The sequence below is a fragment of the Labeo rohita genome, chromosome 3 (genome assembly GCF_022985175.1).
Source record: "Labeo rohita strain BAU-BD-2019 chromosome 3, IGBB_LRoh.1.0, whole genome shotgun sequence".
NCBI lineage: Eukaryota > Metazoa > Chordata > Actinopteri > Cypriniformes > Cyprinidae > Labeo > Labeo rohita.
The window spans coordinates 13,352,091-13,367,070 of NC_066871.1; the positions used below are offsets into that span (position 1 = coordinate 13,352,091).

The following is a 14,980-nucleotide window of genomic DNA, read 5'->3' on the forward strand; positions in this document are numbered from 1 at the left end:
CCTCTTCCAACACAACCTTAAATTAATTTACCCTTTAACTTTATAATTACCCATTCCTCTGGTTAGCGCGGTTCGAAAACATGAGGTTCTCATGATCCGGGCCACACATTTGCTAAACATATTCAGGTCGACTCATCTTTCATTTTGCATGGGAAGAGGCGGCCTGTACACGCGTACCGCGGCTTCACACGCCCACGATGCAGTCATTGGACGACGACAATAACGGGGTGGGGTTTCGCATACACTTCGGAGAATGCGATTGGACGACACTTAGGCGAGGGCGGAGCCCATGACGCCACTGTCCTCGGACTAGAGAAAGACGCCATTTTGTTTTTAGCGGTGAGGAGGAGAACCGGAAAAAATTGTAGCGAAACTGCACCAAAAGGTAAATAATGGCGATACGACTGATTTCGCGGTGTCATTCTGACGTATGTCATGTAGAGGTCTTTTAATTTACCTGTCGTCTGTTTATGGCTAACAGAAAACAAGACGTCGGTTATGAATTATCATTTCAGTCAGGGAGGCTAACAGGCTAACTAACGGATGTTTGCTTAGCTGATGTGGAACTGCACAGCCAGTTCGCGCCTTACTTATCCGAATATACAGACGTTTTCAGCCCTCCCGTTTTCGCGTAAATAGTCTTTACCGTTTTTAAAACTTGTATAGCTCCTCAGGAGTGACCGGAGTAAAATAAGCAGCCTCCAAGTAAACAGTAGAGTGATCTAGTTACCTCGCCTGCGCCCTTAGCACATAGCAGACAAGGCGTCGCTCGCAACACAAGCAGAACGCTCCCTTTACAATGAACGCTGACAGTCTCTATTGATTATGCGATCTTTTATCCCGTATCTGTAAATATTGGGAAATGATTAAGAAATCGAACAGACTGTTAGATCACAGTGACTCAGATTCAGCTTAGAGACTCATACAATCACTGTGCGTAATCCATTACGAGTGAATGATTGTTAGGCCTTGTTTCGGAGCTCGTTCGGTTCAGTACGAGGAAACTGACGTTGTTTCTGTCGCGTATTATACATGTTTTTGAGAGTTCACCAGAAGTGATAGCTTTTATGCGTGTCTAAAGTGAGAACAGGATTGATCCAGTCTTTGACGTAATGAAAAAAAGAGTATATAAAACTGTCGTTTTCAATAGCGCTAATTGGTTTTGATTGTGATTACGTGTCTACGTAACTAGCAGATGTCAAATACTAGGTTTCTACTGTAAAGCGTGAAGGGATCGATTGAGTTTAATAAAATGTAATCGTAGTTCGCTGTGAATAATAATTCATCTAACCCCCATTCATTTCTAGGTCAGATGGACAAACCAGATCTGTTTTTATAGATGTGGTTGTACTGCTTCTGTTGAATTATAAGGTGTTTCATAAGCAAGCACAGCTTCCCAGTCACTCAGGTTATGAATGACTGACGTGTTGATTTCTAGTTAGGAAGCATTTCTCGCTATTATTGGCTGTGTCTGTCGCAACATTGAAACTGTGGATGGGATCAGATGTTGTCATGTGATTTTTCTGTAGCTCTTCTGTTATGCTCTCACTTCCTCACTGCCTGATAAATGAGTTGTCCTAACCATTTCAGTCTTTTTTTTTTTTTTTTTTTTTTTTTGCAAGCGTGATGAGCGTTTTCATTTCCATAGGTGTATCCTACATGTATCCCATGGACTACTAGAGAGTGTTTAATCTCACTTGATTGACTCATTAGAGATATGGGTGTATTTGACACCTGGTTTGTTTTTGTTAGGGATGTTTTTTGTACATCATCTAAAGCATTAAGGTTATGATTAATCGTCAGCTTGATCACCGCTATTATTTTTTGAGCATGAAGTGACTTCACTAGGCTGTTGCAGGGAAGGTGTTGATTTCTCTAATAATGAGTTGTTCATTAGCCAGAGCTCATAAATCTCATTTCTGTTCAGATTGACTTGATCAAGGTTTAAGGTTAAGAGTTTCAATTTAAACATTGGTGGTTCGTTTCCAAATGTCAGGAATGCTGTTTGCTAAAACAGCTTGCCTGGAAAATAAACATTTTCTGTATGTAATGTGTGTTTAGTGAAAGTCAGTTATTGTAAATGTTAGCAGACAGCTGCTGGAGTTATATAGGAACAACATAATGTTACATCAGGATGTAATGTTTGCATAACAGGAATAAATGACATTTTAAAATACATTAAAATAAAAAACAATTTTTGTATTGTAATATTTATTATTAAATATTATTATTATTAAATATTATTATTACTTTTTTATTAAATAAATGTAGCCTTGCTGAAAAGTAGAGATTTTTTTAATAATTAATAAAATCTTTTAAATCGACCCTAAACTTTTGAATGGAATGGTAGTGTTTATGAACGTTACTCTGTTTTTTAAATATAAAGACTTCAGAGCAAGAATAGGGCCGTTATTTAAGCTTGGGTTTAACCTTAAATGCCCTCAGTTTCAGCATGACTAGTTCAGGCTGTTGTAAACCAGTGGAAAAAAAACAGCAATACTTAACACATCTGATGCATGATGTTTAAATGTGTTGCTGCGCAGAGGGACAAATTGAATCACAGTGGAGAAACGGCAAAATTTCACTTAACACAATGAGTTTTTTTTCCATGTTAAGACATGGTCATTGAAAGGTGTTACAGGCATCACATTTTCTATTTAAGACTGATGATTGAGGTGATCTTCAATGTAATGTGTGAGGTTGTAGCTTTATTTACACAGAACAGATTAGTGTGCAGTTATGACTTCATTAGCAAAAGCTTCTCGTTTCACCTTTTCTACTCAATAATTAAACAACTTTGGTTTTTGTAAATAATTGATGTGGTTTAATTTGTTGCTGACATACCCTATGGCTGATTTAAAAAAATGAATTTGCATCTTTGTTCTCTCTCCTCCATTGTTCCATTCTTCTCTGTATGGTCTTACTTTTTCTTTCTTTATCTGAAACAAAAATCGACCATAATGCAACCCATCTGACTGATCAGTGAGTCAACCTGTGAAAATATGTGCCAGTTACAGAATGAGTCATTTTTTTAGCACTTCCTTGTATTTGCAGGGTCTTCTTTCAGTGATGTGGCCCCTTGTGGAGCACATCGTTTAAATGAAGAGGGTGTTTTTCAAATAGTTTGAGGCTTATGTAGTAGTTTTGTTCTGTTGGGACTTTGTTTCAACTCTTGTGTCACTGCATTCTGAAGCCCCACCTCTCTTCTTTTTACCCAAAGGACACTGCTCTCACAATCTCGATGGGTGTGTTCTCACATCATTCTTAACTTTTGTGCCACAGTTACACTCGGTAGACAAAGTACATTCCTTCAAGTTCTTTAAATCTTTTGTGATTCTGCAGTCTTCTGAATTAATTTTGCACAATGTATTTTGTATAGGACAGGGTATCGCTGCTTCACAATACAGGATACACTTGTCACAGTTCAAAATGTCACTGTACTTATTGTCATTGCTGAATCATGATTGAAACAGTGGCAGATGCATAAGAGAAGCCCAGTGAATCAGTTTCAATCTCTCCCTTTAAGTTTGCCGCGTTTTTGCCCAAAATGAGTCTTTGTTGACTTAGACACATGGTTTAGAGTTCAGACTTTAGATGACCACCTTCTTTATTAACTGCAGAGAATTAAATATTCAAAGTCCAAAGTATCAATGTAATGTTATGAGAAAGTAAACTGATGAATGATTGTATGGGCACAGCTCTTTTGTATGGACATTTTTCAAGCATTACAGGTTTTAAAGAACATGGTAACCCATCTATTGCATGAAAACCAACAAATGTAGGAATAATTATGGTTGGCAGTTTATAGTTCTTCAAAGATGGCACAAGAAAGGAGAGGTGGGCTGACAGTCTGAATAGGGATATGGTGGCCTCATTGTCTAAAACTGTAGTTTATCGCTTGAGTTACAGTTGGGATTATGGTGTAACTCAGTCGGTATAGGGACCAGGCTCTCCAGCCCTCTCTTTCTCTGTGTTTCTGATTAATTCAGTGGGCAGGTGTCTCCTCTTACAGGTTTGTCAGGTTTCTGGTTACCTCCTATACTCTTCTTTCCACTGGTGGCATCTTGCATTCACCTCATCGTCAGGCCTTTTGTTTCTTTGACTGTCCTACCTCCTCTCTTTTTTTCTTCAGATGGTGAATCAGCCTTGACCTACACTTGTTTCCCCAGAGTCCGATGTGGTTGAACCATAACAAGCATTCATGGCACATTAAATGCTCAGTCAGTTCCTGTGTAAATGGTTGTGGATAGTGTTGGCTTTTTAATTACTTTTGAATTTATACTATGCATTTACTTAGCAGATATCTGTACTTGAAACTTATTGCAGAGCAGGGTGAGAAATTAACTTTTCCATTAAGGGCCAATATTTGCCCCCCGGAATTGATTTCCGGGGGCATTTTTTTAACATTTGTGAGGGCAATTTTTATAATCACCTTAATATTTCAAACCCAATTACTTTAATCATTAATTAATCGAGCGTTCAACACAGCTCCCGCATTTTCAGTGCTTACTATTCTAAGGGCCTCTAATTGGCCAGTGCATTCCTAAGTTCAACAAACACATTTGATTGGTTATAAGGCTCAGCGCTGCACTATACAGCACATGGAGGCAATCTGATACAGTGTAAGATAATCTAAATGTAATTCCGTGAATTTTTGGGCCATTTTTGTTCATTTTGGTGGCATTTTTGTCACAAGCCCTCGTTAATTTCCCACCCTGTGGCAGACGGATTTGGATTTGAGTGCTTTGAGCAAGCATCACCCTTTGGAGGGTTTAAACTTCTGTTTTTCAATTTCCACCCCGATCTATATTATTGTTACACCATCTTTAGGCAGTCAAAATCTTGTTTGTCAGTAGAAAAAAAAGTTGCTGTTTAATTTAATCAGTAACTTCAATTGGATGGTGACTTGAATGATGCATTCATCTGCTTTGTAACTCCATTTACCTTCTCTGTTCTTCTCTGCAGATCCGCCACCATGGGGAATATGTTTGCAGGCCTCTTTAAGAATCTCTTTGGGAAGAAAGAGATGAGAATTCTGATGGTGGGCTTGGATGCTGCTGGAAAGACCACCATTCTGTACAAACTGAAACTGGGAGAAATAGTTACCACCATCCCCACTATCGGTTTGTGATTCTTGCACTTTTACTATGCTTTCTTTCTCAGTCAACCCTACTTCAGTCTAATAAGCTTTGCACAATGTATTTGTACAGCAAAAGTGCCTTTTTTTCAGATGCTCGGTTCTGGAAATATTCATTTTCTCCATGTGCTTTTACAAAAATCATCAATAAAAAATTTTAAGCCATGAATCGAACTAACCAGCTCTGAAACCAATCCTTAGAGACTTTGATTTGAAGGGGAAAAAAAGTAGTTTACCACACCTTTACTTTTTATTTTACTTTTATCTGTCTTCCCTCCCCCTCTCATTCCATCTCTTTGTGTCCTATCTTATCCCTCTATCCCATCTCTTTCTCTGCTGTCTGTGTGTGTATATGGTAAAATTCTTTGCCCTCAGGCTGTAGTGTTATTAGAGCGGGGCCCCGGCATTCTGTCTGCCCCTCTTTTCTTCTAGCCAGTGTTTAACTTAGCTCCCTTTTCTCTATGCAGGTTTTAATGTTGAGACGGTAGAGTATAAGAACATCAGCTTCACTGTGTGGGATGTGGGTGGTCAGGATAAGATCAGGCCACTTTGGAGGCACTATTTCCAGAACACACAAGGTGAGTGACTACACATACACACAGAGAACCAGGTATTGAGCGACTCTTGAGCACAAACTCAGTCTCTCACTGTTTTTTCCACAGGCCTGATTTTTGTTGTGGACAGTAACGATAGGGAGCGAGTGAATGAGGCAAGGGAGGAGTTGACGAGGATGCTGGCGGAGGACGAGTTGAGAGATGCTGTGTTGCTTGTGTTTGCCAACAAACAGGTAAAAGAGGGAAAAACAAAGTTCAGCAACCCCAATGTAATAATTTGGTTCCTTTTCTGACTGCTGCTATGGCTGATGTCAGGTATAACTGTTTCATTGATTGGTCTGGGTAAAAAAAAAATATTGATTTTTCATTTTTATGAAACAATATTGATTATTAAATTCCAAGAATCGATTAGTCCAGCCTGTTTTCAGTTAGTGAACGGAACATTGTAGTGGACCTCCCATCCAATAAATCGCAAAAAGCTTTGTGCTTTGTTACTTTTGAAAGTCTTAGATTTCAAATTTGGTCCATTTTAACGTCACATTTACCTCTTAAAAAAGTATTCAGTGAGAAAGAAATTATGTAATTGTAATTTTATTGTTATAAAATCTTCACTTAGTGTGCTTTAAGCATTTGTATTCAAATCAGTTAATTTTGACCTTACCTTAATATTATAGTAATGTAGTACCAACTGACGCTCATGTATATTTTACAGCGTTAGTTACAGCATTAGCATTACAGCAATACTTTTATTCAGCAGCATTATATTTATCAAAAGTGAGAGATGCGACTTTTACATTGTTACAAAAGATTTCTATTTGAAATAAATGCTGTTATTTTGAACTTTATTTATCAAAGAATACTGAAAAAATAACATCACTAGTTGCACTAAAATATTAAGCAGTTGTTTTAAACCTTGATAAGAAGAAGAAATGTTTCTTGAGCACAAAATCAGGATATTAGAATTATTTCAGATTTGTTGCTTTGTCATCACAAAAACTTACATATTAAAATATATTAAAATAGAAAACAGTTCTTTTAAAATATATGATTTCACGAAAATACTGTTTTTATTATTTTATTTTTTTTTTTCTTGTTGATGAAATAAAAGTTGCCTTGGTGAGCATAAGAAGTGCTTTAGACCGATTCAAACCAGTAACTCGTCTGTTTTTTTAACAACTGCACTGGCCACTTTTTAGTTATGTTGTTGATTAATTAACCCTTAAAGACCTTTTTGGGGCACCTGAAACGCTTGCACTTTTCACACCTATTCTAGCAGTCCGCATCAACTGCCATATATCATTATAAGCTCATCTAGCTCATTTAAAGTCCCAATTTTTCTTTTGTCTTCTCTACGAATGAATGATTTTTCAAAATTTTAAGAAAAACGCAAGCAACAATTTGATGTTTTTTTTTTTTTACTGTGTACTCAAACAGAAACTCCTGAAGTTTGGATTTTTTTTTTCTTTAGAAAGTTGTATTTGGGTGCTTTACACTTCCAAATAAAATTGTCTACATATAACATTCCCCAAGCAAGTTATAGCCATTTATTTCAATATTGTTATAGGTGCTCTTCAGTGAAAAACAGATCTATTTAGTTTACTGACAGTATAGATATGTCCAACAATATTTAGGAAGTAAAGTAAATGGAAGCAGTGTTACATAACACATAATTTTTACACAGTTTAAAAAAAAAAAAAAAAATTTAAGAGAAATATATTTTATGAAAATCAAACGCAAACAGTGCAGCAAGTAGTGAAAACAACTGTGCAACAAATATACAAACACAAATATGCAAATAATTCACAAATTACACACAAAATAAGAGTGAAATATACAGAGTGCAACAGAAAAAATTGTGCAAATGATCTTTATAAACTATATAAGAATACTTTACATAATATAACAGCCAAATGGATGCCAATATGTACCGCTGTTTCATCCTTGTTTTTGGTTTGTTTTACATCAAAGTGCTCTGTCATATTTTTCTGTGCTTTTTCAGAGAGTGCTGTCATGCAAATATGTTATTTTTTTGTTTGTTTTCATGCACGCATGATGCATTTTACTTTCACTTTGCTTTCGTTCAAATTTCCAAAGAAACATGATGATTGATGGTTCAGAAGTCCAAAATCTTTTAATTAGTTGATAAGATGACAGTTCGAACCAATCTGGGCACGGGGGTGGGGCTAAACATCAACAATCATTGCTGTTTGGTTCATAGGAATGAAATGCATTGGTTTCCTCTGACGAGTCAATGCGGATAAAAATGTGATGATGTAATCATGTTCACTATATCCAAATGAGACAAAAGTGATACTAAGAATTTCAGCTTTGACATTGAGATTAGCCATTCAAAAATTATTAAATAACTTTTGAGAACTGGCTCATAAGAGTCATTAAAGTTAGTTCAGCAGAACACAGTGACATCTGCAGATCTGCAAATTGGTAAAAATGATCAGAATGATCTTGGGTTTTTATGAATCAGTATTACGCAAATCAAAAATGATATTTTTAAAAAGCTCAGTATTTAACGCCATTGCTCTTCCCATCTGTTCCACCACAGGACTTGCCCAACGCGATGAACGCAGCCGAGATCACAGATAAGCTGGGCCTTCATTCCCTGCGTCATCGTAACTGGTACATCCAGGCCACCTGCGCCACCAGCGGGGACGGCCTGTACGAAGGGCTCGACTGGCTCTCCAACCAGCTCAAAAACGCTAAATGATCCATTCCACCCTTTCTCCTCTTCTGTCAGCGCTGTGTGTGTATGAATGTGTGTGAAGGGTGACAGCACTGGTTTCAGTCCTGCCCGGTTGCCCAGTTTATCCATTTCTTTCTCTTGTCCAGTCTTGTATACGTCAGAGACTCTGCCCAGTGCTGTCTGTAATACACATGCAAGTGTGTGTGTATGTGTGTGTTCGTATGTGTGTGAACTGAGGGTGGGAGTAGCCTTGCTGTGCCTTTTAAAATAGACACTCAGTGTACAGCACGGTTCTCTCTTTCTCTCTCTTCTCCCTCCTCTCCCCGTGGTTTTCTGCACGCAAAGAATGACCCAGGATGTTAAATATTTCTGTTACCTAATACACTGAAACCAGACTATAGGCCTGATTTTTTTTTTTCCCTTTCCCAATGTTCGAAGCAATCACGCATGTCTAAAATGTTACAAGGTGTGAGTTGCCATCCTTTGACCCCTACATTTGATAAAACTCATTGTAACCTGCATCAGGTTGGGAAAAAAGAAAAAAAAAAAAAAAATCAGACAATAAAGTGACATTTCTTTTCCATCCATTCTTCTTCGCGTTATTTGAAAATCATGCTAATGCTTTCAGGTACGTCACATGACGCTTTTCATGTGAACACCACCAGCTTGCTTTCCCTACTGCTGTCCTCAAGCACAAGCCTGTGAAACCTTACGTTTACACAAAGTTGGTTTGTAAAACGTCTTAAACTATTGCCTGTGGGGAAGAAATCGTTTGACCCTGTGTGTCTGTTTTTTTTTTTTTTTTTTTTTGGATCTTGCTGATCATCCAATCAGATCCCAGGCACTAACTAACAGCCTTACATGTGTTTGATTGCCATGTAAGCGGCGACTGCAGAAGTGATGAGCGTTTGTGGGAGTATGGAGGGAGTGAGCGCCTTCTGCTGGAGCAGCGAGGCCTTTTGCGAGCTGCTCCCACTCCAGTGATTCTTCTTTTAGCTCTTTTTATTGTTGTGATGATTAATTTTTTCATTATTTTGGTCTCTTTCAAGTTGTCCTGCATCATATGTACAGTCAGAATCTCATGAGCGTTCAGGTGAGGCCACTAAGGGCTTTTTGAGATGCATTTATTCTCCCAATTGTACTTAAAATTGAGATGCATGATAGATGAAGATCCAGGCGGATCTGTGAGCGATTCGGAGTCGTCCAGTGGTTCCTCGGTTGGTTCTCTCTATGTATCGCAGAACAGCTGCAGGTCAAAATGCAAACTCCTCTAGCCAGCTAGTCGTACCCTCTTCCATATTTCTGGTTTCTTTCCTCCTTCCTTGTTTCTTTTCATCTGTCGATGGCTGCTCTACCTGATGCACCAGTCCATTTCGAAACACGTCACTGATAGAATCAAGCACCAGCAGAGAGATGTTCGCTTTGAGGACGTGTACACGCATCTAATAATCCAAAACTGACAAACACGTTGTTTTCCTTCATATTCCAAAGGCAACTGCAAGTGTTGAATACAGCATTAAACATTCTGCTGTAAAGATCCCAGTGGTCCTGACCCTGTACTGACCTCTCACAAGGGAATAGGTGATGTTTCGCCATGTGTGAAACGCGATAGCGACATGAATGGATTTTATTGATTTGTTTTCTTCCCCCTTCGTCTGTCACCGAAATTCATGTTTCATAACTCTAATGTTTTTTGGCCTTTTTAGTTATTATGATACAGATCTACTGTAGTAGATAAAAGATTTATTTGAATAAGCATCATCTATGACAAGTAATTAAAGTGTATGAGTATGAAAATGTATTTAGCTTGCAGATTTCATTTAGCTATCCTATGTTCAGATGTGAAGCTTTAATTTCAAAAATATTCTGTAAAATAATAGAAGCAAGGAACGTGTGCACATGTTTGTTTTCTTTTACTGAAATGGTTTTTGTTTTTAGCTTTTTTTTAAAACCCATCTTGTAACATCTGATAAATGCACTATAATAAAGAGATCTCTATTACAATTGATTTATTGTTGCTCCTTTATTTTACTGCTTTAATCAATATTCGAATCTGCGTGGTTTCTAGAGCTCTGATATGGACATGCCATATTGTAGTTTATCGTTAGATGGTGCTGTGGAGCTGATACTAACTGGGATAGATTTATATAGTTACCGAATTGATAAACAAATGCCTTATAGAGACAAAGTCAGCATGATATCTCTATTTATTTATTTGCCTTAGTAGTTTGCCTTACTGTCCAATCTCTTTGATATGTAGACACCGAAACAGATTATGCACAGGACATTACAGCTTTAAAAAACTTTTAAAAAAATTGTCATATATCAATCTTAAAATGTTAAATTTTCTACAGGAGTCTTTTCATGAATTAAACATACATATTATGACCTGACATTTCAGTGGAGTTGGTGGTTCACATTTTATTTTTTGTTTTTAGACAAGTGAGCTATATATCTGACCCTGGTCAGCAGGTAATGTCATTTCATTAAACCTCAACATTTCATATTTTTGCTTGGGGCATTAAAATATGAATTTATGTTTATTCATGAACACCAACTTGGAGAATTAATTGAAAGTTCTGTAAGTGTCTCAAGTGGCTTTATTGACATGGTAAAAATGCTTTACATTGCCAAAGCATTGGTAACATTTAGTTACAAAAATAACTGCCTATCAAAATAATTGTGCACCCCATTCTAAAGGTGTCATTAGTTAAAAAGGAGTGCAAAGACAGGACTGAGCCAAGATAAATGTGGTAAGGGAAAGCCACATGGAACTTCCATTCTACATAGTCATAGTGACTACAGCCTATGGGCTGAGGTGCTGGGACAGACTCGAGGTGTAGTTCACTTCCAGAACAAAAATGTACAGATAATGTACTCAACCCCTTGTCAGATGAAGATTTACCTGTCTGTCTTTCTTCAGTCGCAAAGAAATTATGTTTCCTGAGGAAAACACTCGCGTCTAGGTCCGCGTGAGTTTTTTTCCCGGTTCAATACAGTTAGGGTATGTCAAAAAACTGCCATCTCATTTTCTCCTCCAACTTTAAAATCGTCCTACATCACTGTTTTTGTAATGTTTCTTTGCATGTTCACTTTGTAAACACTGGGTCAGTACTTCTGCAGCGACTTAGTATGATTTTGAAGTTGGAGGAGAAAATAAGAAGGGAGTTTTTCGACATTTTTTCCTAATTGTACTGACCTGGAAAAAAACAGGCAAAGCTAGACAAGACGAGCGTTTTTGGTTAAAACGTATATAAACTGTACTTCTTTTTTTTATTTATTTATTAACTTTATTATTTATTAATCACTAGATTTAGAGCCCTTTGAAGCTGCTTTTAAACTACATTTTGGAAGTTCAAACTCACGGGCACCACAGAAGTCCACTATACGGAGAGAAATCCTTAAATGTTTTCCCGCAAAAAACTATTACTTTACGACTGAAGAAAGGAAGACATGAACATACAAGAGGGCATTGTACTATAAAAACATCCTGTAAGTTTCAGAACTCGAAACTTTGTCGTTACTCTAAAAACAGGTTGTATTGAAGGCAGTCTGCCAAAAAAGAAGCTTTTGGAATGTTCTACTCTATGACGTAATGGTGTAGATAAGCACCGCTTCGGCAGAAGAAGATCTACGTCGCTGTATTTAGCCCCGCCCACCGATTTACACCATGTTTACCAGAGAGGCAAACATACAGGTTTATGCAGAAATCAAACGATAAAGATGGATCTGAAGACAAGACGCTCTACAGTGCCAATTTGTAGCCTTCCTTCTGATCCTATCTTTATTTGTAATGAAGTTCCAGACCACATCAATAAGAACTTGGTCATTAGTTCACTTCATGTTACTGGGGATTCTTTCACAATTGCCCACAACATCAGCTATGCAACCCTCATTCCCTTATCTCAGGAAACCGAGGTTGCATTAGTTAACCGGAGTGACATAATTTGACGTGGGGTTTTCAAAAACATTATAACTAAAAGACGATGCTGTCCCTGGTGAAAAAAACAGCATATGCTGGTAGGTATGTTTTGATGCTGGTATGCTGGTTAGGTAGGTTTTGATGCTGGTTTAAGCTGGTCCTTAGCTGGTTTTTGCTGGTCATGTTGCTGGTCAAGGACCAGCATAAACCAGCAAAGTACCAGCTTAAACCAGCATCAAAACATACCTACCAGCATATGCTGTTTTTTTCACCAGGGGTGCCAACTATATTGGATTCGACAGTGATGTTACAACAAAAGTGTGAGAAACGTTTTCATTACGGGGTCACTATAGCTTTGCTTTTTCCTATAGATCTTTGATATGTATCGAGTTATTTATGCATTTTAACCCTAAATCACACCGTGTTCATCTATGAGGAATGAATGTACGCCGTTAGCCAATCATATCAGTGGGCATTTACTTTTAAATCTACAATCTACCACACTAATTCAAACAGAGCCTTCTGCTGAAGGGGGGGTTAAAAGCAGGACAGAAAATAGCCTGTTACTTCTAAATGATGTTTTTGTTGTTGTTGTAAAAATCCTAACATAAGTGAACCTCAGGTAACAGTACAAAAAAATAAAATAAAATAAAACAAGGGCAGTTCATGACCCCTTAATAATTTTAGTGCACTTACTATTTTCTTTGCCTCATTTTTAAAATGTTTATAGTTTAATTCAAGCTATTGTTCTGCAGATTTCTACTTGACTAAAACAAACTCTCCAAGAAGACTTACCTATATTTGGTTCCATTCAGGTTGTCCTTGATGCCAGTACACTTTCCAGTTCCTCCTGTTGAATTGAACACATGACGTTGTCTCCACAGTGCCATGTGGGGGCTGAACTATATTTGGTTTGCACCCAATATAGCGCTTTCCTTTCAGGCAAGAAAGTTCAAGGCTTTGACAATCTTTTTTCGTTTTTACCTTCTTACAAATTCATCTCTACACCCCACAGACAGCAGGATTGATGTGTGCTTCTATTTCAGTTATAAAAGCTCAACTGAGCAAAACTCTCAAACTGAAATTAATGATGCCATCAAGAAATTGAACACAGGTGGACTGAAATGAACATTAGGTTGTACCCTGTTAAGGTAATTAACACGACTGCTCAAGATTAATCACTTTCTCCAGTTTATACTGTTAAACCAAAGAGCTTGAAATTAAAGTGAATTTCAGATATTAATTTTAAAGTTGCCATTAAATGTAAAATCACCGTATCTGTTATTTAAAGCATCTTAGTGTAAACAACTTAACCATGCATGCATCGAAATGTCACAACTTGATCTTCTGGTAAAATGCAACACTTGAGGGCACCACGGAAGTCCACTATATGGAGATAATTCCTGCAATGTTTCCCTCAAGAAATATAATTTCTTATCGACTGAAGAAAGAAAGACACAAACATCTTGGATGACAGGGGGGTGAGTAAATTATCTGTAAATTTTTGATCTGGAAGTGAACTTCTCCTTTAATGCATTTTTAGGGATTCAAGCACATAATGCTGAAACCCTACTGTAATTGTTAAACCTGAATGCTAAAATGCAGACCAAACTGTAAAAGTCATAGTAAAAAGTGAAAGTTGGAGGGATGGTAGTACTCACACCGCCAACAAGGTCACCAAGGCTCACCCCAAACGGCCTGACAAGGGCTCTGCAGCGATCAAAAGTACGAAATCGCTGATAACTCCAAAACCGTTGGTCGCACACTCGTGTGTCGTTGGAATCCTTGGCTCACGCCAGACATTTTTTTGAATTTTGGATTTTTTGCAAAACCTACTTTTGCAAACTTTTTCCAGAACCAAAACAAATATTGTCTGAAGAGCAAATATCAATAATTATCCAAAAAAAGTTGAACATTTGTGTATCTCAAAAAAAAACAAACTTGGCTGCCATTGGCTGATGAAGTCTGAGCACCTATTAGACAAGGTTAACTGAGGCCAGTTGGAACGAAACTCGGTGGATCTGTTTGACTCACGGCCCCAAAGTTCTGTGAGAAATTTGATAGAAATAGGCCACTGGGGGACAATATTGCATTTTTCAAGGGTGTAAATGATTGTACATTGCACATTTTTTTAAACATACATGCGATATTCATATCATATGACTCTATATCATTCTGGACAACTTTGCCTCAAGAACCACTGCTGTCAGTCAAATTGTTTGTTAAATGATTTAGAAGATGTAAAAAAACCTACTTTTGTGAATGAGTCCTGGGTTTTTTGCTACAATTCTCTGGATTCTCTAGGTCAATAATTATCAAAAAATGTTTAAATTTACCATTTGGGAAGCTATAATGGGGTCGTTTAGAAAAGAGGCCTGTCCAAATTTACCCAAAATCCTATAAAGCCTAAAGCAAAACTCTCAACAGGTGATTCTAAACAAGCATGCAAACTTTTAAGGAGATTGGACCACAGATGGCGCCATAACAATCATAAACGTTAAAAAAACAATATTTATATGGTACATTACCCGGATTCTTTTAAACTTGATTTGGTGGTTACAGGCTTGCTAAATAATGTCTTTTTTCATATGTGCTTAAATCTTAAATCACTTCCTGAACCACTTTCACAATCAGATAGTTACGTGATATGATCAGTATATTATGATGTG

The 14,980-nt window shown here is 37.4% G+C and overlaps 1 protein-coding gene across 1 annotated transcript; it reads left to right on the top strand.

Annotated features, from left to right (window-relative positions):
* The first annotated feature begins 288 nt into the window (after nucleotides 1–288).
* On the top strand, nucleotides 289–10,397 carry arf2a (ADP-ribosylation factor 2a). Its single transcript, XM_051105312.1, has 5 exons — nucleotides 289–385; nucleotides 4,966–5,123; nucleotides 5,605–5,715; nucleotides 5,800–5,924; nucleotides 8,252–10,397. The coding sequence occupies exons 2-5, from the start codon at nucleotides 4,976–4,978 to the stop codon at nucleotides 8,411–8,413; spliced, it is 546 nt and encodes a 181-aa protein (XP_050961269.1). The 5' UTR covers nucleotides 289–385; nucleotides 4,966–4,975; the 3' UTR covers nucleotides 8,414–10,397.
* Nucleotides 10,398–14,980: the final 4,583 nt, after the last annotated feature.

What these genes read in the sequence shown, in the direction of transcription:
- arf2a (XM_051105312.1), top strand. Translation starts at nt 4,976, where the DNA reads ATGGGGAATATGTTTGCAGGCCTCTTTAAGAATCTCTTTGGGAAGAAA. An exon ending in TACCACCATCCCCACTATCG is followed by an intron (nt 5,124 to 5,604) that starts GTTTGTGATTCT and finishes TTCTCTATGCAG; the next exon opens with GTTTTAATGTTGAGACGGTA. An exon ending in CTATTTCCAGAACACACAAG is followed by an intron (nt 5,716 to 5,799) that starts GTGAGTGACTAC and finishes TTTTTTCCACAG; the next exon opens with GCCTGATTTTTGTTGTGGAC.